At 44.8% G+C, this 24,510-nt stretch overlaps 1 protein-coding gene across 1 annotated transcript in view; it reads right to left on the bottom strand.

Annotated features, from left to right (window-relative positions):
* Window positions 1–24,510, bottom strand: part of LOC138583117 (ATP-binding cassette sub-family A member 9-like) — a 2,332,105-nt gene that overhangs the window by 1,440,321 nt on the left and 867,274 nt on the right. The window contains exon 16 of the mRNA XM_069655077.1: window positions 9,815–9,905. Coding sequence (XP_069511178.1) covers window positions 9,815–9,905 — 91 coding nt within the window. The remainder of the gene's footprint in view (window positions 1–9,814; window positions 9,906–24,510) is intronic.

Genomic DNA, 24,510 nt, shown 5'->3' on the forward strand with positions numbered 1-24,510 from the left:
CTACTGGGGAGAACACCGAGTGAAGAAAAGGTTTGAGGGCACGCTATGTGTGTCCGTCACTACTTGCTACATGAATACAGTGCTTTTGGAAGGAGTATGGAACTGCGGAAATAACTCCTCTGGCAAGCATTTTCTGGAGTTTGTTGAGTCAGGTTGCCCAACAATCATTCATGTGCTAAATGTCATGTTGAAGTTCTTGTTTCTGTTTGTGCTATTGCTTTATCCAGGTTCCTGGATGCTATGTGATTATGTTAGTTGTTTACAAGCTAGGTTATGATTAATTGAATGTAAGAATCTCATAAGGGCATATTCCTAAATAAGGAGTTTGTTCTGCTGAATAGGAGAGGGTGTCCATGATAAAGAAACCCAAGGATTAGGTGTGTTATTCCTGTTTTCTTATAGTCTATGTGGTGTATGTTTCTTTCCTTTCAAACCCCACTACCCAAGCATTACACGAATCCTAACCCTCTATCCGGTTACCCTAACACCCCATTCCCTATCCACAACTTCTCCATAACCATCTTCCCCCATTGGCTGCCTCAATGTTACCTGTTAGCAAGAATCAGGAGCCCGTGCCAACCAAGGTGGGAGGGGTCAACAACATTTGGCTTCTGTGGTCAGGAAGGAGTTGTGAGATACTCCAGGGGTGTGACATAGGGCGAGGTTTAGAGATGATCTTGTAGCCATCAGGGAGAAGGGAGTCAAAAGCAGTGACTGAACTGGCATTGAATCACGTCTCGGTAAGAGCAAGGATATCGAGGTCAAGGTCTTGGAAAAGGAGGCAGAGTGTTTGATCGCAGAGTGAGGATAAAGAGTGGCAAGATGGGGGCGCGAGAGAGCCCGACCAAGATGGGTGCGCGGCCTGTAAAGCTCCACAGCACCTGACAATATCCGGTTACTAATCCGGCGGTTTCCTGACCGTAAACTCCTGCCACGTAGAAATTTGGGTGGTGAACTGAGGCTGAGCCAGGCGAGAACAATCCTGGGGATAATCAGTTATGGGAACCCCTCCGACTGATAACGGAGCAGCGGCCGTTGGATGCTCCGAAGAGGACACGAGGTGAGGGAGGAGCTTCCTTGGTTCTGCACCACAATACCGCTTCGCCTCGGTAGAGAACCTCCCTGGAGCATAAAGGAGAACCGGAGCAGGAAAGCGGGACTCCAGTGACATCTGTCTCCTCCGCAACATTTGTGTCTCCGGACAAACGACAGACACCTTAAGTAGCCCAAGCAATGCCGGCGCGCAGCAACCAGTGGCGGCTCCTGGTCTCTCTGAAAGCAAGGCCCAGCAGAAGGGGACCAGCGCCCACCTGGCGACACCCCGCCTGGACCCCAACGGCATCACAGAGGTGTCTATAATTCCCAATGCCACCCGCAATTGACAAGTTGCGTTGGTGGAACGTTACACTGAGGGGCACCCGGCAAGGCCTCGACCGAGTGTACCATGAAGTAAGCACCCAGCTGCGGGCCGAACAAAACTCGAGCGGGGCTGCTACCCTCTACCCCAACCTGTGTGAACCAACAAGGATCGGCTGACACCGCCCTCCGAAGAGCGTTTCACACCGCTGCCATCCCAGCATAAATAGACACCGCACTGCAGGACGTGATCGGCAGAGCGGTGTGGCACAACAGAATTGCACGGACAGAGCGGATAGAAGGAGGGTCCCCTCGGGCATGGACTCAGCAGTGGATAAGCGGGAAAACCATGTAAGTCCACCAAAGGGGAAACCGTACAGAGCATCAGGTATCCGTCCAGACAATCACATAAAGTGCAAGACATTATTACGAGGGGAAAGAGGCACTCTACCCATTCTGCTACAACCTGCTCATAAAAACGGATGAGAACCCACTGATGAGAACCCACTCATAAAAACTAGCCCATACCACAGTAACTGCTCCAGAGGTGGGTCGCGCAGGGAAGAAAGGACTGCAATAGAGGTCAAGAACCACCAGCGACAGAATCATAAGGACAAAGACTTTGCGCGTACTGGCCACGCATAGTATAGGCCAGCCTCAGAAGCAAAAAGAAGACGCAAGATGCCCAAACCACTTAGTCGGGCGTATAGTTGGGACACACCAGCGACCACAGGGGACTGCTGTGCTACAGTGTGGCATGCCTGGGAGTGGTACTAGCGCCACCACCAACCCTCAAGCACAGCACTCTAGACCTCCCAAGCAACATACAGATCGCCCCTGAAACACCGGCAGGGGAGGGTGAGGTGGCGCAAGGATATGCAAAGAGTCGAAGAGGCCCAGTGAGGAACGCAAAGGCCAGTGCAGTACCCCCTTGGAAACAAGACGATGGTGACTGGGTGGGAACGGTGCCGCACAAGGTCACACAGAGCATAAGAAGCCATCCGCCAGAGTGATCCCCAGCAGGGAATGTCCATGCCAACTGATCTGGTCAACTTATATCCCACGACCCACAGAGAATCCAGGGGTGCAGGGAAAAATCATCAGGAAACAAAGAGGGTGAAACCGTATGCGGCACCAACCCATAAAAAAGATCCCAAAGCAGCCTCGCCAGTACAGCTATAACCCCAACCCCTGTGGATGGTGGGAGAGCACACGAGAGGAAATGCCTGAAATCAATTGCCTGATAATACTGGGTGCCAGATCATCTCCAGACCCAGGTCAAGCACTATGTCCAAATGCGGCAGAGGGGGCAAGCAGCAGGCAAAACTACATTTTGATACAGCCCCACAGGCAAGAAATATTAGAACGATAGAAGACTCGCCAGAAACACACCAGTCGATGCTCTCTCAAGATTCAGCGGTTGCATTCCAGGTCATTAAGGCAATGTTCACACAACTATAGGTTAGCATACAATCCTCGGACGGGAAGCTGGATACTCTAACCTGTAAGGTGGATCACATGCAAGTCCGCCTGGGCAAGCATGGGGAGAGGCTTGACGAGGCGGAGGGGAGAGTGTTGAGAGTGGAAGACGAATCAGCCTCTGTTTCCAGGGAAATGACCGGAGTGAAGAAGGCTCTGAAGGAGCTCACTGAGAAGCAGTAGGACTTGGAATCTAGGTCATAGAGGAATGACATAAGAATTGTTGGCCTTTCATAAGCGATAGATCATAGGAATATGGAGACACTGGTGGAAGGAATACTGCAGGAGGCACTGGGACCCAAGGAGTTCTTAACCCTATGCGTTGTCGAGAGAGCACACAGAATACCAAGCGAAAGGAAGCCCATCCCGGGAGCACCACCTTGCCCACTAATAGCCCATCTGTAAAATATTTGCGATAGAGATACAGCACTCCGTAAAGCTCGGGAGAAAGGAACAGTCTTATACAAGGGAGACATGATCACGTTTTTTTCTCAGACAAAGTGCAAGCGTCCAGGAGGACATTTATTGAAGTCAAAAAGTGGTAGCGAGATAGAGGCATAAAATACGCCATGATGTTTCCGGTAAAACTGCAGATCGAACATGAGGGACGAACCCTCTTTTTCCAGAGCCCGGAGGAAGCTGCTACCTTTCTTGATATGCTGCCAAGAGTCCCACGGCCACGAGGGAACAATGACTGAAATAATGTCCAGGAGTGCCGAGCCCACCATGCAAAAGCATATTTGGAGATCACAGGGAGCTGAAGAGTTGGGGTATTCAGCTTGGGCGAACGGGGGCTCACACTGGGGATATGTTGGGAGGGGATCAGGAATGGGGTGGATTTATCACTGACGAGTTGGGGTTGCCGGTAGGGGAGAGGGGTGGAGAGAGTACCGGCACAGGCGGAGCAAAGTATGTGAACAGGGGGAATGGGTCAGTGCACACTCATCGGAGCATGACTGTACTTGTGTCTCGGACAGTTCGGCTGTCCGTAGGGGAACACTTTGAACTATCCCCTCATGGCAACACTTAATTTTATTACTTGGAACGTAAGGGGGTTTAACTGCCCTTCCAAATGCCGGAAAGTCTTGCAATACATGAGACGGGACCAGGTAGGGGTCGCATTTCTACAGGAGGCTCACTTAACAGCAGAAGCAGAGACCAAATTTGGGAAGGGTTGGGGCTCCCACAGATATTTTTCATCATACTCCTCATATGCAAGAGATGTGTGCATCCTGGTACACAGCTCCGTGGGATTCTGACAGACCAAGGTCTTGAAGGATCAGGAGGGCAGGGCACTAGTGGTACAGGGGATCATCCAAGGGCAACTGTATACCCTGGTAAACTATTATGGCCCAAACTAAGACACAACAGAATCCCTGGAATGGATAGAAAGACAACTGGGGCATACTCGAGAGAGAAATTATATGTCCAGGGGACTTCAATATGGTGCTGGATCTGATCTGTGACCGCACGGGGGGACCCAGCACCCAAACAGCACGGGATCCAGCAAGCTCCAAGGCATGCTTTTATTATGGGGGATTGAAGATGTATGCAGGATAAGAAATCCGGAAAAACATCAATTTACACATCACTCTGCCCAATGCAAATCTATATCAAGGTTTTACTTCTTTCTGACACCCCAAACAATTCTGAGACAGATTAGCTCGCACACTGTCAGATCATGCCCCGTCCTGCTGGCCATTAACCTAGTTGGACGTGGGCGGGAGAGACCCCCTTGGAGGTTCAAAAGCGAAGGACTCACGGATGAGATGGGCTGACAACAGCAATTGACTCATATTTTGAAATCAATGAGGGTTCAGTAGACTCAGGGGGGACTAGTGGGGACACTGTGGGAGGGATTTAAGTATGTAATCAGAGGGGAACGCATAGCTAGAGAATCTGGGATTATAAAGCAGATTAGGAAAGAACTGGTCGATAAGGAAAATGCCATCCGTCTCCTACAGGAAGCCACTCCCACACCTACAAATGCTGAACAAGTAGAAATAATGTAGAACCTCCAGGAATTTCACACCCTGGCACAAAGAGAGATAAAGTATCTATGGGATAAGATGGCACCTCGACAATACCGTGAGGGGCAGGCCCCAAAACGGTCACTCGCCAGAGCGACTAGGATGAGCGGTCATGGGGGCAGAATTGCTGCGATAAATGATGAGAATGGGGTAGACCAGTTCGAAGATCTTAAAATAGTCCAAGAGTTTCATAAATTGTATGCGCGCTTATACTCCACACAGACACAAGCGTCCCAAGCAAACAAACTCTACCTAGACCAGTTGTGGCTATATTGGAGTACAGAGGAGCAAAGGTAGTGGCTGAATCGGCCGCTGTCCCTAGAGGAGGTTGCTGGAGCAATCAAAGCTCTGCCATCTGGGAAGTCTACTGGGCTAGACGGGTACACAACTGAGTTTTACAAACATTACGTCGATAAACTGGCCCCATATCTGCTACAGGTATACCAACAGGCCGTAGATACGGGACGGAAGCTGGACTTTCGCAGAGAGGCAGTGGTGGTGCTGCTAAAGCCAGGTAAGCCTGGTAATGACTGCTCATCCTATCGCCCGATATCGCTCATTAATCTAGCAATAAAATATTGGCAAAAATTCTAGTGACCAGGTTGTCGCCGCTAATTGCAACAATGGTCACGGTGCACTAAGCAGGCTTTATTCCAGAATGGTCGACGTCTTATGGGCTCAGGAGGATGTTTGGCCTGATAGCGACATTACCGCGAGATGAGCCCGCAGTGGCGGCTCTGCTTGATGCGACAAGAGCGTTCGATTCGGTCGAATGGCCATTCTTGTTTACGATCCTACACCGAATGGGCATGGGAGAGTTATTCATCTCCCCAATATCCTTGCTGTACACAGATCCGGTGGCGAAGGTGAGAGTAAACGTGCAGGTAACAAGGCTGATAGCACTTGATCATGGAACACGCCAGGGATGCCCACTTTCTCCCCTACTATTTACCCTGGCGATAGAGCCACTGGCTGAACGGATACGGGAACTGCATATTCACCAAGGGATCCAATTACACACCCACAGGCTGGTGATATTGTTATATGCAGACGATATGGTCTTATTTATACGGAATCCCAATACCAATCTAGACCCAATTATGCTAGAAGTCCAATAATATAAAGATTTATCAGGGCTTAAAGTGAACGCCAGTAAGTCGTCATATTACCTTTGACAGACGTAGTACGTCAGTTCCAAGATAACTGGGTTTTCCAATGGAACCTAATTCAAACCCGCTACTTAGAGATCATTATAGCTAGGGACGATGGGGTGGTATACCGTAGCAACTATGTTAAAGTTCTAGAAATGGCTAAAGCAGCAATGGTTAGATGGAATTCTCTCCCTCTCAACCTCTATGGCAGAATATTGGTGATTAAGATGACTTTGTTCCCTTGATTTCTTTATGTATTTCTGAATGCACCCACAGCAGTGCCCAGGGAATACTACTGAGAATTAAAATCAGCTGTGACACAATTCATTTGGGGAGGCAAACAAGCAAGGGTTTCCTGGGATAAGCTCACGGCACCTGTGCGGAGGGGGGCCTAGCACTACCGGAATTTGAATTGTACTACAATGTGGAGCAAGCCGGGTTTCTCCTGTACTGGTACGGGGCGAGAGGGGACTGGGAGGCATGTGGAGGTGGAAAGAGCAATCGCGGCCCTGGCACTACTGAGATCAATAATCCTCAATGCCCCGAGTCGAACGTACAAAGTTAGCAACATGGTAGACCTTCCAACCTGGAACGCAAAACCAAAGGGGACATACTCTGCTCACCTGAACTCCCAGTTATCCAGATGTCCCCCTTTTCGAGCGAAACAGGATTTGTATCCCTGATGAAAAGACTCGAGGTGGCACACGTTGGACAACTGTTCCCCAAAGGGACTTTCATAACGATAGAACTGCTGAAAGAGAGGGGAGACTATCCGCACTAGACGTGTTCCTATACTACAGGCTGTGGGTAACTCTGCAAAGATTGTTCCCGTCCTTCCCCAGGCAACCCCAAACCGTGAGCGCACTGGATAAGATAGTACAGGGGAGCCTGGGTCACAGAGTGACATCCGAATTGTAGGCTATAGCCCTGACCACTAGACCCGAGGTGACAACCTCACTACGGGAGGCCTGGGAGCAGACACTGGGGAGGGAAATATCAGAGGCATTGTTGAGATACTGTTGCGAGATTATCAGGAAAGGGGCGAACTGCACGAGATATACATTTATCCATTTGAAATACTTGCATCAATACTATTACACCCCAGCTCAGCTAAAGGAATTCTTCCTGCAGACCTCTGGGAGATGCATTAGATGTGGGCACGACCCAGCAGGGTTCCTCCATGCGGCTTGGGAGTGCTGTGGGATCAGGCCATTTTGGGAGCAAGTCTTTGAGGTGATTGGGGGTATCACAGGTCCACACTACGTTTCATTCTGCGTAAACAGGCACGTCCGCACTAGGAATTGGCATAAGCCTCCTGAACCTGCTCAATCCCCCAAAGTTCTACAGAAGCTGGCATCGGAGCCACTCCTCTGCGGTGTTTGGTGCCAAGGACTGCAACAATATGTCTGTGAAAATCAGAAATGAGCCCTTCCACAAACGATTCAGATACAAACAGAATGTTAAATACTGAACACAGCCCAAAGCTTACAAGAAACCCTAATCTTCCCCTCCTCAAATAATTCTTCTCTTGTCACTGTACCTCTAAATAGTGTGTATGCCATTATTATGTTTGAGCATTCGCAATTAATCAGTCATATTTAATGTAATATTTAGCCTCCCATACAAGTATTTGCTCTGCACGTGTGGCTTGATATGTATTGCCCCCATACCTGAACTTCAAAGCCATTTATACTGCCATTTGGCACAATATAAAAATGTGCGAACGATCTTAACAGCAATCTGAATATATATCTTTTCATTCAGCAAAATACCCTGCTGAATTTCTCTAATGAATTGGGGATTGCAAATGTGAGTTAGGTTATGGTCATGTGTGCCTCTACAAAGTACAGTATTTATGAGTATCAGGAGTGATAAGGCTGAGGAGGAATAATGAAAGTACTCTATCTTTCCTGCTTACAATCATGGGTATTCAAAATCGTTTTTTTGTAATAACATGTGGTGATGGCAGGGATAATTGAATTGGGATGGTTCAGATTAGATCCACCCACTACTATCTTACTGACTCAAACATTGGCAAAGCTAACAGATGTAGCTTTTGTATAGGTGTTTTACTGAGACGTGAGTGTGTATTTCAGTGTGTATTTATACAGTGAGAAGTTATATGTGCAGGATGAAGGGATTTTTGGCAGTGTGAGCATATGTATGAATATTACATGTGAATTTGCAGTGTTATTATGGACATGATGTGTTTGTATATGTGCAGTATCCCAAGAAAATTAAGAATTACTATTCAGCAGTCACATATAATGTCAACTTTGCAAGTATGTTGGACATGTACCCATCTTATCTTTTAGTTTTGCATTGCGATAAGGGCGATTAGCCCTATGAGGGATGAAATGTTTTTTTTTATGCTTAGATCATTATTGTTGCAAGTACAAAGCTTGTAAGACCTATACATTATTTAAATATACTTAATCAAAATTATCTTTAATGGAATATACTTATTTAATACAGGTATAGGTTTGGATGTAGTACGACTAACAGTTTAGCTCTCATTTCTAGCTAGGAATTATTGAATTTGTTTGCCTGGTCATACTGCAATTGGAGATACATTTTCAGTTCACTTAAGTCAATCTGAAAGCTTAGTAGGCAGCTTTTATCATATGGTATAGACCGCCTTCCAAGACCCCTGAGCAGTGGGAAGTTGTCATCTTTCCTCAGTGTGAAAGCTTTTGTTCAACCCACACCCCTTTCCCTCCCCGTTGCCCCAGCCCCCTCTGCCACCAACTCCCTGCACCATCCCAGAACCCACTTACCCGCGGCCATCTCGCCCCTTGCCTGCTATATGCCACTTCTGCTCTCCCAGCCATTTCCCTCTGTGGCAATAGCCAGCACTGAAAGGGAGAAGGGACTAATTGTCGTTTCCTTCCCCCTGCGTACATAATTGCCAGTTTGCTTTGCAGGTTTTTTTGGTTGAGCAACCACGCCATTTCTCAATTTAATAAACAAAGCTATTAGCAGCCTGGAAATAAATAGCTACAAAACCATCAGTGGGAAGATGCCGTTCAAGGGGGGGGCCCTTTACCGTACAGGCAATGGTGGTGAGGCCGTTGTTAAGACCAACCCTCCTTTGCACAGGCCCCTAACTTGGGCCCCGTAATATACCCCCACCTCCGGGCTTATTACCTAATTATATAGAATTGTAGATGCGTAGATATCAACAACAGGATATATTCCACAAAAATAGCACACCGCTCAAACTGTCTATGATAGCAACTGTCTATGTCTATGATAGCAACTATGCCGTTTATTATTTATAAGTATCCATATACACTTTTAAAGGTCCATACTCCAAATCCCACCACCCCCACAACCCGCCCAGGTATGTTTCTGAAGCAGCAGAAGAGGACTGGGAGTAGGGCAATCAGCATTTTGTCTTTGAAAACATAATTTTGTAATTCACAAATGAAACTATCTTTATAGTGCCAAACTTTTCTAGAGTGAGGGGCAAGTTTTAAAAAAACTATTTGGTTGGGGAGATGTGGTTTAGAAATGAGATTGAGTCCCGTTCGTACTTGAAAACATCTATTATTAGAAGTCTGAGATTTTTGTCATGAATTTAAATGTGTTTATGTTTTTCAAACATAATACATTATGAATATATATACATTTCATTTGATAATTCCAATGCTGATATGCTAATTGCAATTGGCAGTGAAAGGAACCCTGAACAGGCAGGTCATTATGTATGAATTTGAAATTGAAAAAACTGAGCTAAACTGGCATTTCTGAAAGTATGGCACTGCTCAGGGGTGCATCACTGCAAATCTCCATTACCGTAGGTGGTATCCGATGCCCCATTTCCTCTTCAGAAACATGGAGGTGCCAACACACTTCAGGCTCCCTCTTGAAAGGACAGCTTTGCGATCTGAAAAGGAACGCAATAAATATCTGAGTAGGTCCACCAACACATTAAGGATCGTCGATAGTCTAGCACAAACCTCAATATGGAAACACACTAGTGCACCCTGTGGGCATAATTCCAGGACACTTGTAATGATGGTGCAATCCCCTGTGCTCATAAATTTTAAAGGGTCCGTCATTTGATTTTGTCAGAAACATTCTTTAACTTGTAAAGTGTCAGGTGAACATGTATTTCAGAGCAATTGCCTTGGAGGGGCTTCTGGGGTGGATAGAGGCTATTGGGATTTAACAGTGGTCAGATTTGTTCTCTTCAGGAAGCGTAAAAAGCTGCATCAGTCATCATTGATATGGCTCATAGCTTTTAGAGTATTATTGAGACTATTACTGCTCAGTAGTTATTCTGGCACAACTTCGGATGGTAAATTTTTTCAAGTGTGCAACCTAACATGCAAAGGATTCCGAATCGTAATATTCTTTAAATACATCTTTTACCACATGCCAGTGGATACACCCCCTTTACAAAGTTGCAATTACTTGCAGTAGATAAAAGAGCAAATCACATAACTACCCACATCATTTGCCAGGTATTGGCATCAAACAACCAGGCGCGCACACCATTTACCAGGCATTTCTTTATTCACCAACTCACATCATATGCCAACTATTACCATTAAACACAGAAGCATTTCCACAATATCCCAGATATTGTCATCATTTACTCATGCTCAAATAGCATATGCCATATAATGCCATCACATTCCTAGGTACTCAAACTATATGCCAGGTTTTACCAGGGGTACAGAGACCATGTATCAGATTTTGACCACCTATGGCATTTAATCACACCAAGGCTTGCAAACATATGCCCTGAAATTCCAGCAAGTAATACCAAACAGATCGGACCAGATAGCAGCAGCTGTAAGAGACACTCCAAGCTGAGATTAGAGCACCTCTGACCGTTGGCTTGGTTTCCGTACCCGGGCCCACAATCTATCCACAGAACTACCACCTGATGGTAGAGAATGGTGTAACAGTCCTGCAGACGGACCACTGGAAATAACTGCATTCCAGTAGAGGGAGAGGTTTTTCTTTCAGGCAGAGAAGGGTGTCTGGTTTCGCTAATCACACATCCTATCTCTTTAGAAATCACCTAAGTCACCTATCAGTAAGTCTGGAAGCTTAGATGATTGGTTCGTCCAATAGTCATGGAAGAGATGTAGAGTGAGGAGTAGAAACGCTGGTGAGACACACGTCAGCATGATATCTGTAGGAACTCAATTGTAGAGAATCATAGGAGTTGTAGTCTGCACGATATTATGAAGGGACAGCCTTGTTGCCTCAGACCACTAACTCCATTTAGAGATTCTGCTCATTGTGGCCCATCTACCAGAGATTTATGAGGAACCTGTAGTCGAATCACGGAAGGATGGACTTAGCTCTTCATCCTTCTGAGGTTAGAGTAGCATTAAATAAGGTAGTAGAGGTTTATTGTAATAGCATTTAGAAATGGGAGGAGTCCATTATAAAGCACTATATAAAACATGAATTAATAATTACAATATGAAAATCCATACTAGGTAGCTACGTCTGTATTATAAGTAGCAATATCGTAAATATTTTCTACGAGCCCTAATCCGCCAAACAATCAGAATTTAACAGTCATCCAACTTATATTGGGGGAAAATATTTGTACATTGATATTCTTTTCATTTTTGTCCCGTGCAGTCTCCTAGACCAAGGATAAAGATTGAGGCCATCTTTCCTGTCCCTAGTGCTTAAAGTATGACCAGATATTGAATGACTTGTAACCCCTATAGTTGTTCTTTATTGAAATGATTTATGTTTTATATATATAAATACATGTGTGTGTGTGTGTATATATATATATATATATATATGTATTTAATGTGTTGTTTTAACCTAGATATATACGTTCTCTGAACCCATACAACTGGTATATATATATATATATATATGTATATATATATATATATATACCAGTTGTATGGGTTCAGAGAACGTATATATCTAGGTTAAAACAACACTCAAATAGGGGGCATAAATATAAGGGTTTCTGGCCCATTAGCCGCAGACTTGTTAAGCAGAATCTGCAGTTAGAAGCCACAGTTCATAAGTGGACAGAATGAAACACTTGGGGAATAATAGGTTTACTTCTTTAACAATTATAGTGTTAGGTCGTCATGTAGACACAAAGCGCTAAATCAGAGAAAAGGAACGTGTTCTGGCGTTAAGAAGACATGCTAGTTAAGTATTTAATAGATCAAAGCAGGCCAAATAACTGCTTTGAGAAAGACAAAATGTAAAATCAATCAACCATAATCGTCTTTATTTCAACAACCAAGCCATAAAAGTAATACAAAGAATAAAAAATTAGAGAATCAATAGCAAAGTATAAAAGAACACTGAATACAAGGATTAAAACATTCATTATAACATAGTCCCATTTAGCTACACAATAAACAATTAGTCTCCAGAGGGTGCCTTGAGGAGGTTGATGGCTTGTATAGGAAGATAGCCGATAAGCAGACTGTTTGTTCTTGGTTTATTTAAGAGAAGGCCAAGTTTCAATTTGCCGATCTCCACTTTAAATATAACTCTTACATTTGCTATGATAGTACTAGGTGAGTTTCACCAACTATCCCTTCCCAAGGACTTGCAGAGTCTTTTAATATGCAGAAACCTCTGCAGGGACCCGCTGTTACATGTCATCAAGTCTGATGTAGCTTCCCTGTACTTTGCAAGGGCTATTGACAACCAAAGTCTCAGCCAATAAAAGAGGGGCCTGGTCTTCACTATTAGTCAAATTTGTAACCAGTAAGGTTCTTAATGTAAAACTGAGTTGGGTGAGGATTCCGGAACACAAAGAACTTTTAAGACCTGATTTTCGCTCAGCCTAAACTGAGCATCCACTGAAGCTCCCCAAATTTAAGCTCCATATATGGATGCCTGTCTCGCTTTGAATTTGAAGACTGTCAGTGTGAGTCCCACTGCTCGCTGGCCAAACTATGGGGAAAAATTAAGTGCGACATCAGAGTTGTTTTAGGGTTTTAACAGTGTTGCCCCTGTGCTCCTTTCATACCCCATCACTCGAAAAGCGAATACAAAGATAATCCGAGGTTTGGACCTCCTCCACCTTTTCACCATTGAGCACTAATTTGATTTTCCTAGCATGTTTCCACAGCTAAGCCACAGAAATCGGCCCCCTATGCAAGTGGGTGTTCAATCGCCACTCTAAGGCTTGGAGGATCATGGTCGCTTTCCAATCTATTCTCTACTTAACACAGCTTTTGTTGTAAGTATATTTAGCTGGTTGACTGCCACTGCGTCTTCCATTACAAGCACATAGACCCAGTTTCGCTTGGAATTCTGCTACTGGGAGGGGGAATGTATGCTCCTTGTTGAGCCATGCTGATTACATTTCAGGTATTTCCGATCCTTGCTCCTCTTCCCGTGTTATGTTACAAATGACCTCTAATGGTTCCGATTTCACATTGCAATAGCCCACCAGGATTATGAGGCAGTCACCATTGACCCCTGTCTTCCAGTGATCCCACTGGTCATATATTGTATAGACGGCAGATTCCAGAGGTCCATCAAGACGATTGTAAAGATGAATTAATAATATCTGAATGTTTAAGGTAGTACTAATGCCAAGACGTCTAGAGATTTGGATGTTAATTGTGTGCAGGAGTTAAAAAGACACTTTCAGCCAGGTCGCCAAGCCCCCACTAGGGCGACCCTTTTTACCTTCAGTTGCAGGAATGGAGAAGGTTACATAACCATTTATGAAGAGGTCTTTGTTCACCCACATTTTCTGAAAACACACTACATCCTTATGGTCTGTGAAATGGATCCAGTCATCGTCAGTTAAGTTTTTCTTTAAGCCTGAAATGTTCCAGGAGACTATTGTTGACTGTTCAGAGCGCGACCTGTTTCTAAACACATTAGAAGGAGTACAGGTAGAATGGGCTGAGATGGGGGAGGCCCATAAGTTGTTCTGATCCAAGGTACCCACATCCTCATCTTCCTCCATTGTAAGTGTTTCTATATCTGGGGCCTGGGCTCTCACTGGTTTTGTTTGGAATGATCTCAGATTATTACTTGGTAGCTATGAACCTGCACTTTTCCCGCAAATTGGGCCATCCGGTTGGGTCTGTAATTTGGTATTTGGGACAACTGACTTAATTTGAATGTTTGCAGAGATGGTCCGGAAAGGTACTAAAGTCAATTGACACTAGACCTTCAGCAATCTGTTTGTTTTAGAGTATCACTTTTAGGTAATAAAGCCCAATTCCTGTTTTATCAATATGTCTGGAGACAAATGCAATATTGTCCCTTATTATCGAATAACAGCCTTTTGTTTTCCAGTACCCAATATATTATTTTGTTCTGCAAAGAATCCATATTTTCGCACGACTTCTGGGTTCTATGCGATATTTCCGCATTTAGAAGGGCGAACACAAAAAAGGACGATTTAAAATGCCTACAAAATGCTGAAATATCACAATGTGACTTCCCGCCCTCTCCCTCGCTGGTGGAATTTATAATCAAATGGGGTTTAACCCCCCAAAACCTTCATTTACTCCACCAGCCACCCCCCTTTACAAGCTCAATATATTCTTCATTATCTTCCACAATTAAACACACCTAATTTTACCCGCCCCTCACCCCCTCCATTTTCCACTACAGACATTCCCCCTCCTCTTTCACACAAATACACACACATAAACACACAAAAACACACAAATACACTGAAAATAATTATCTGAATCCTGTGTCTTCGCTGTCAGCTCCTGCGTGCCCTCGTGTGCATCTCAGGGAGCAGCTGTCATCCAAAGATGGCAGGCACACCCTGAGGATCTGAGCATCTGAGAGGGCAAGGTAACTGAGGGTAGAGGGGATGGACAGGAGGTTTGGTTATGGGCTAGGGAGGTGGGTGAATGGGTTTTGCATGATCGATTTAGAAAGCCTGAATAACCAATTTGAATTGGTCTTTCTAAATGGATCATAAATGTGGTCGGGCAGGTCACTCAGTAACATCTTCAGAGCAGGTACATTGACTGGAAATATTGAGTTGTTAAAAGTTGAAATTGTTTCCACTGCTCTTTTGGTTTAGTTATCTCTCTCATTACTAGTCGTCAATTTGTACCACTCTTATTCAGACTGAATTTGGTTCTGGGTGGTTAATTTTCTGAATAAGCATCAATAATAGATTGGATTTTCCCCTTTGGGTCCTGTGAAGCTCGGGTCGGATGGACATTTGCTTTTGTTATTTTAAGGCCTGAACTTTCTTTTTCCTTGCTCTGTGTTAGGAGCAAAGGTCTGTACCCCCTTGCTCTCCACTGATTTCAATACGGTGGCCAAGGGCGGTTCCCCCTGGGAGCTTGATTTAGCCTGAATGTCGTTTATCTGCTGGAGTTCTATGAGAAACAAATCCAGCTTCTCTGCCAACATTATGACTTCATTGCTTAATTTGCCACACTGGTGGCAGGTGGGGGGAGTAAATACTCGGCTCCGTGAGTCTATATTATACTTAACTTTGGGGTTTTTTTATTTCTATGTTTATTTTTAAGAATAGTCTCCATGGCCTGCTTTCTCTCATTTGTGTACTATGTATTATCATTTTGCGGTTTATTTTTGATTCCTGAGCCAAATGTAAATACATCAGGGACCTGTACTAGGGAGAGTGTTTGGTTTGGATTGGCAATACTTAGTATTTCAAAACGATTTGACAGTGGAACTGTGAAATGCAAAGCGTTCTCTACATTTGATTCTAACTTACATGTAGCAGTGGGCCTTCCTGGGGATGTTACGGAATTTACTATGTTTGTCTTTGGTGCTATATTAGATGTTCCTGCTAAATGTAAATCGACTGGGATTTTATAACTCTTACCTCCTAACTTATAATCTTTTTAGGTACTTTCAAGTCGGTTGAGGTTTTTCGGTATGTTAAATATATAATTGAGTGATCTTTACCTGCCCTGCTTGGTGTTCACTTTCAATGTCACCTTTTTTGGTACTCTCAACATACAATTTCCATTGTTTCAGCCCCCCACTCGTGGTCCTCTTGTGTTCTTTAATGCCTTTAAAATGTGCTAATGCTAGCCTACCTATTCTCTAACTGTATGTGCTGTGCATGTTCAACTCCCCCCTGCCTCTGAAGGCAACATTTCTATTTTTATTTGTCTCCTTGAATTATCAGCTTCCATGCTAGGGGCAGGACGAATAATAGCCTTTTTTTGCCTGACGGTTGCTAGAAGTACCTGGGCTAGCTTTCCTCTTCACCATAATCAGTCAAAATTAGGAGATTCAGCAGACAAAGTGCAACGTCCATTTCAACAATAAAAGGCTATGATTATTAATATATAATATCAGTGCACCAATATTACATTTATAAACAGAATAACATATATATAAATCTGCTAATATAATGAACCACTTGTCCAATGAAAAGAAAGAAAAGAAAAAAAACAGAGCAGATTAAAAATAAATCGTTGAGTGTGAGGCACTTTTTCACTTATTCAAACGACCAAATGATTGAGCAAATAAACAAGCCTAACCAGGCAACAGTTGAGGCACACCACAACAGCTTAAGAGGCTTCCAGAGTCCGACTCCCCCCTCAGTTCCAACCGGTGAAGGATACGAGGCAGTGGCTCCTGCTCACTAAGTTGCTTCCTCAGAGCTTCTACACTGAAATCTTGATACCCAGGCGCCCCGTAGACCTGCAGCAACCAACAGCCCTTCCCCGCTGAATGTGAGTCAGTTCTTCAAGTACACGCTCTACTCTGTACTCCTGACTCAGATTGCTAAGACTATCTCATGCTACACCAAAGTAAAAAACAGATGTTTTCTCGGAGTTCAGTGGCTCCAACAGGCATACCAAGTTCTGCAACCCTATGCCCAGAGTAGAGTGTTACGACTGCCTTGGGCTTGTTGCGCACATTAACGCACTAGAAAGGCAGATTTGAAAGATCTTTTCCCCAAATTCAGTGGCTTCAACAGGTGTGCTAAGAATGCCATTTCAAAAAAAGTGAACACATGTGCATTGTAACTGAAACTATAACAAACAGACTCGGAGCTGTCTCCATCTGACCAGTGGAGCCTCATGACTTAACCAGTTAGAAAGAAATGCAATGAAGACACCAGTGGCATAAGCCTATACAGTTTCCGGCAGCAGAAGCTCTTCTATCTGCCATCCACTGCTGACCATGCCCATAATGGACTTCCAATGATCTTCCTCTTCCCACCTTCTACTGGTCATCCAATTCGGACAACGTTCACTTCAGGCTTTTAAGGGACGCCAGAGGCATAAGCAGACCCAGCCTCCAGTAGCAAATGTCACGTGATCTTACTCTTCCTGAACACGCCCTCCTCAGTCTTCATTTAAGTGGTCTCCATTAGGCACCCTTAACACTGGCGTCCTCAACAAAAGACGTATGAACACCAGAATACTGCATGTTTGTACGTGTACGGGCCTGGCAGGGCCAAGGGATGCACCCTGTAAACTGTACTACTAGTAAGACATAACCATGTGTCTCCAACAACTCATCACCACATTCACGACACATCTAACTAGGCCAACCATCTCCAATCCCACTTGTCACTGCTCGATCTTCCCCCTTGCACTGTACACACACTTTAATGCTGATGAATGCCCACTAAGCCTTCTTAAATACAGCGGACATTTTAGACTTGAACAAAACCAATAAAGTCAATGCTATCTTCTTGACTTCATTACTGAAATCTGTTTCACACCAACCTCCTCCAATATCTTTGATGTCCTCATTCATACCGGATAGAACATTCAACTCGTTGACCAGTCGGGGAAAACAGGGAATGGGTGGAGCAGCAGTCATCCACAAAATAGACTGGACGGTACATAATCAATCACCATTAGATTAAATAGAAACTCTCACTTGCCAATTCAATCTAACATACAGACTCAGTCACTATCCACCTGATCTACAGATCACCTCACAGGTGGGGTGCCTTACTAGATGAGATTATGGACTTACTTTCTACAGTGTCAGTCTCTCGTTTGACTTAAGAAATACCAGGTACCTCAAACCTTCTATCTCTCAAGGTCATACGTTCTAAATGGTGGACCTGATATCCAAAGCCAAGACACCATTACATCAGCCTCTAACAGGAGCATGACCCCTTTTGCAGCAGTCAAACACTACTCCAATCCCACACAAGGTCCATAGGTACTAGAATTCTAGAAGGGCAAGGCTATCAATACATTCTTTATCAACAAGTTTAGAAGTATCAAGCACCAAATAGAGGGCTTCAAATCCCCTTACCCCTCCACAATCCCACCGCAGGCCATTCTACGCTGTACTGACTTCTATCCACTCTCGTCCGAGGATCTCTAATACATACTTGGATCTTTAAAACTGACCTCTTGCACCGACAACATCCACTAAGCTATCATCGTTAATAAACGTATCTGACGTGGAATCAAGGCTGTATGCACCTCGCCCTGAGCATCGGTTGCAGTAAACTCCCAATACTCTCGCTGGTTCCCCCTGAGCAGAGGAACGAGACAAGGATGCCCCCTCCCGGCAATATTATTCGCGCGATCATTGGAACCATTGGCGCAAATGCTTAGAACAGATGAAGGCGTTGAGGGTCTGCATGTGAACGGAAGAGAATACAAGTTGGCCTTGTATGCAGATGATATCCTACTCCATGTACAAAACCCAATGACATCAATCCTCCAAGCGATTTAACTTATTGAACAATACAGCGCACTGTCAGGCTTCAAAATTAATAGAACTAAATCCACCCTCTTCGATCTATGTGAACCAACCATGAGCCAAAAAGCGGAATTCGAACAACTCAGCCTTACCATCGGAGGCGCCACACTTCGATACCTGGGCGTCAACCTGACGAGAGACATCGCCGATATATACAAGGCCAACTTCCCCCCAACGCCTCAGCGCTTTCAACACGGACCTCGCAAAATGGCGACCCCTCACGATCTCCTGGATGGGATGCTTCAACGCCATCAAGATGGTTAGTCTCCCACGCTTCCTATAGCCCTTCCAAGTACTCCCTGTGACAGTTCCAGAAGACTTCTTTAAACAAGTGAAAAGGGCAATAACTGGATTCCTGTGGGAAGGGAAGAAACCCAGAATACCCTACGAAACTCTTATACTACCCAAAGACCAAGGGAGGGGGGTCGGCCTTCCTGATATCGAGCAGCCCAGTTAAGAGTCCTCATCCCCCACCTCAGAGACAGGAAGGACTTGCAATGGGTCCAGCGACAACCTGACCCTGCGACGCTCTCAGAATGGCCATTGATTCCCAGACCACAACTTACACGACTATGCAACCACCCAATACTGGGGGCATTATGGAACGTATGGAAAGAGGGAAAAGGGATGATGGGAGTGACCACATGGCCATCCCCCCTGAGCCACCTTTGGGCCCCAAGGATCAGAGAAGAATTCCCAGAACACTCTAGGTATCAAACCTGGTTCGACGTGGGACTCGAAAGGGTCAGACAGCTATGGAGAGACGACAAATTCATATCAATCACAGACCTGGAAGAAGCCCTCCAATTGCACCCAATCCCTATATTCCTCTATCTACGCTTGAAGGGCGTCTTTTCCAAACGGGAGGGGAAAACCAAGATACAAAGAGAACTCACCCCCTTCGAGAAAATCCTTGACACGATCTCCACGAATAAAGGCCTGATTGCACGTATGTACAGTGCCCTGATCTGTAAAGACCAAAACTCGAACCTCCGCCTCAAAGAGAAATGGGAAAAGATTTCAACAGAGAATTTGACCAACAGGCCTGGGCCACAATTTGCAAAACTCCATCCCGAATATCGATCGCTGCACAATACAAACTAAACGCTATATAATTACTTCACAGATGGCAGTATGACCCCCACAGACTATTGAAAATGTACCAGAACAACAGCCGAAAATGCTGGAGACTTTGTGGAATGGATGCTAACTACTGGCACATGTGGTGGGACTGCCCCAAATTCTGCATATACTGGAATGAAGTGCTTAGATGGATTAAACAAATAAATGGCATTGAGAGGGAACCATCTCCCCTCCTGACCTTATTTAACCTAGAAGAAGAAGACGAACTAGCCAGGATAAAGGGACTGGCATCCCCACAGTTATTAGCTGCGAGAGCCGGCCTAGTCATCAAATGGAAATCTCCACACCTCCCAGTTAAAAAAGAATGGATCAACATCGCAACAAACATATACACGATGGAGAAAATCACGGCGGCACTCCATGGAAAGGCAGCACGTCATGAAGAAACCTGGTGTGACTTCGCCAACATTCATATCCCAAGCCAAAGACGAAAACAACCCGAAGACCCAGAATCCTTGTAAGTAATACACTAGAATGAGTACTGGACACCATTCAGCAATCCATATGCGAAAAGGCCTGTCACATGACATGAACACATGCAAACCAACTGAGATAAACATCCCTGCTTGCACTAATTATAGACTAAGTTCTTGCCAACGAACTAGAACTGGAAAAATCTGTCAGACCGTTTTAGGGAGGGAGGGGGCGGAGGGACCAAAATTACCTTAACGCAAAAGGGAAGGGAAGGTTAATTCTGTTAATAGTAATGTTCTTGTTTAATCACAATAATATACCGATGTATCAATGTGAATACAACATGAATGTACCCGCGCATATTATCCTTATGTTTCAAAACCAATAAAATTTAAATTTAAAATAAATAAATAAAGTATCAGTCCTATCCTAATGGCTCCTCTTAGGAAAATCAACACCTCCCTCAGCTAGAGTACTTTACCAAACATCCTAAAGCACAACTTGTACACCCACTCCCTAAAAACCCACTCTTGATCCTGAAGACCTAGCAAACAATGCAAGAGTTAAATCAGGCATTGAAACAGTAGTTGCTAACAGCAGTCCCCAATTACCCATCTACCCAAAATGCAGCAGTGAAACAGCCACCATGCATGTGGTTGACAATGCCCTTCATTTTCTCGATAAAGGGGACTTATTCTTGCTAGTCCTCATGGACCGCTTGGCTGTGTTCTATCGGTCATCCATCACACACGACTCATCCTCCTTGCACACAGGATGGGCTTCTATGTCACCTTCCTAAAATGGTTCACATCCTATCTATCAGGCAAACACTAGGATGTCCGGATGGGCTTTCTGAGGTCTGAATGCCACCCCATCACCTGTGGAGTCAGCCAGGGTTCCAGTTCTGTCCCCAAGCATCTTTAACCTCTATATAGTTGACAATCCCAACATCGTTTACACCTTTATGAAGATGATACACAATTGAACCTAAAGGCCAACAAGATATCACTGGTTTACGCCCATCCCTCAAAACCATTTAAACATGAATGACAAGTGCTTACTTAAAGCGTAATCCAACTAAGAATGAATTTGTACTCCTGTCCCCCACCCTCCAAGTAGGAATCCACTCAAAGGTGGCTGAACAAAATGTGCTTGGGAGGGTTCAACCCTCTACTCACAAATTCAGATGAATCTCGAGGCTTCATTGTGGATAGCAATCTATCCTGCCCACACCAAATCGAGAAAAAGGCTTGTTACCAGATCTTTCTTCTCCACAAGATATAGCCTTCCTACCACCCAATGACTTTTGGACGGTGCTGCATGTCGTAGTGGTCTCACATATTGACAGGGTTAGCAACCTCTTGCAGGGCTCATGGGTGTTCACCTGGTCACCTCACAGTAGTCCAGCTTGCCTAATCACCAGCCCTGGGAAATATGACTACATCACCCCCACAATGTGCAAATTACACTAGCTCCACATGCCAGTTGGGATGTGCTTCAAAGTTGCATGCCTCACCTACAAGGCAAGCACAGCCAGTATGCCAGTCTGGGGAATTTCTTGAAAGTGGAGGGCGTTAATATTTCCGGCAAACATGCCTTAGCGACTGAGCGAAGAGAGGGAGCCTGAACCAATTCAGGGGGCTTCAGGGCATTTCACCCACCGATCATTTTTTGGGAAATAATGGGTTTAAATGGTGCATTTTACAGCACACTTTTTTCAAAAATAGGTAAAAAGGCAAACAGTTTGCAATTGGTTTTGTAGGCCAATTCATGAAACAAAATCCAATAGATGCATTTCTATAACATATTTTCCTTCATGCCTTTGCCCACAATATGGTCAAGTATAAAAAAAATATCATGCTGGCTGTGTCCATACATTTCCATACTGGAAGCACCAATATATGCCTGTATTTCTGTATAAGAACATACTCATATTTGATTTGTGCATAATGCCAGTAATGAAGTAATGATAGTATAAGACAATATGTCCACGCTGGTTCTGCCAATTTACGCCAGTACCCCCACAACATGCTCCCGTTGGCTTTACCAAAATGCATGCCGCAGTGCAAAAATATATCAAAACTGGCTGCACCAAAATGGCAGTTTAACTACATAATAGCACTTATCATGCTTGATTTATTGAGAATACCAAATACAAACTGTCTTGCCAGTTATAAATAAATTGCTAGACTAGCTGCATTACAATGCCAGTCTAGCTTCACAATAACACTAATTATGCTTACTTTATCAAAGATGCCCAATACAACATGTTATTCCACAGTAAGGAATGGCGAGACTGGTTGCACCAAAATGTCAGTCCAGTCACATAATAACACTCATCATGCTTGCGTTATCAGAGATGCCCAGAAAAAAATTCCATGCCTGCCCCCTGGTGAGTCAGCGCCTCACACATAATCACCTGTTATTATGTGTGTGCAAGGCACGGGGATCCAAGGGGTCAGCCATACCATTTTTTACTGGGAACACATGCCCAGTAAAAACACTGTGTCTGTCCCCTGGTGGGCCAGCACCTCGCAGGCACACAATACACTAATAATAATAATTTGGCACTTACATAGCGCTACACACCCTCCGGTATCTGCACGCTGCTTATTATTACCCACGGTGTGTGGTGCTCATTTATCGACCTTGGATGGATAAAAGGCTGATTTTGGCCCCGTCTGGATTCGAACTTGCGTTAGCAGACTCTGCAGGGATGTCAAAGCAAGCGCTCTACTCGCGGTGCCACTTGACCGGCACCTCGCAACCACACGCTGTGTGGGTGCGAGGCGCTGGGAGCACAGTCAGGGCCTTTTTTACTGGTCATCTATCCAAAATGGCTACAAAAAGAATACCATATCAGTTCCCTGGGTCCCACAGTGCCTAACACGCACACAATCAACATGATTATGTGCATGTGTTTGGCACTGTGGGGCTAAGGGGACAAATATGGTATTTTTGTTACTGGACATTTATGATAGATGTTCAGTAAGCAAATAAAAACATGCCTGTCCCCTGGGCCCTACAGTGCCTCAGAATGAGAGCTGATTTTCGGCAGTGGGGATGGAAATTGTGCAACAAAGGCAGATTTAAAATGCCTTTGTTGTACAGCCCTCCCCTCCATCATTTGCCAAAATCCACTCCAAAGACCAGCACAAACACACACACACACGCACACACACACAATGCCCCTGCTGCTAATTCACCCATCATCATATTCACTCATAACACCACAAGCATACATGCATCATATACATATTTAAATTAAATTATTATTAAATAAAATATTTAAATAATAAACATACAAACACACATTCACACAGTATGCACCTGTTGCTCATTTTCTCGAGCACCCATCATCATACACTCATTCATAACAACTGTGAGAAACCTGAAAGTGTCCCCCTAGCTAGTCCCCGGGGGTCTGCCATCCAGGTGGCCAGGACACGGCCATCGCTATTGGATCCAATTCCTGGGGTGGACCAGTAAGGGAGGATCACCTAGATGGGGGGGGTCCGTGGGGAGTGGGAGTGGGACACCGATGGATGAGGCACAGTATCACCCTTCTCTCAGAACCTTTTCCCCATCATTCAAAACCACTGCCCCCCCTCTTTTCCGACACGAATACTATCACACGACACACCAGAGAACGGACTAACACCAGAGCCGTTTACCTGATATGTCCTAATGCAAGGGTCAGGCAAAGTCAGGCAATTGATCAGAATGACACACACACCTGAAAGTCTTTGCCTTCCCCACAGGGATAAAAGGTGGAGCAAGAGAGCACAGTACGAGCAAGGCAGACCACACAACGAAACAGCTATCGAGACCTGGCAGTTCAAGAGGAGGCGAAAGGTGGCAAACATCGAGAGGCTGACAAGGAGAGACACGACCTTGCCATCTTCAACAAAACACTCAGTACCCTCTGCTGAAAGAATCGTAAGGCTGAGGACAATATCCCAAGTATGCTGCAGCAGATGTCAATGGTACACAGAGCGTGTCGACGCTGATAAGCGGGAGCAAGGGAAACTCCTGCTAACTTGGTACCGGCCTTGACTCCGGTTATGAGGAAAGACAAGCGGTTCATCACAGCTGGTGAGTCGAGGGGCGAGCCGATAAGAACCGGGCTGTGGTGAATGAAAGACACAAAGTGGCAAGTTGAACTAAGTTCAAAGAACTGTAAAGTGTTAAGGGGAGACCAGCTGAAGAGGGAACCAGCACCACATGGGTGCTAACTCCAGAGATTCTGGTTGATCCCTGTTTGAAAACTA

Source organism: Ambystoma mexicanum, chromosome 3q, assembly GCF_040938575.1.
Source record: "Ambystoma mexicanum isolate Mex_15411 chromosome 3q, UKY_AmexF1_1, whole genome shotgun sequence".
Taxonomy (NCBI): Eukaryota; Metazoa; Chordata; class Amphibia; order Caudata; family Ambystomatidae; genus Ambystoma; species Ambystoma mexicanum.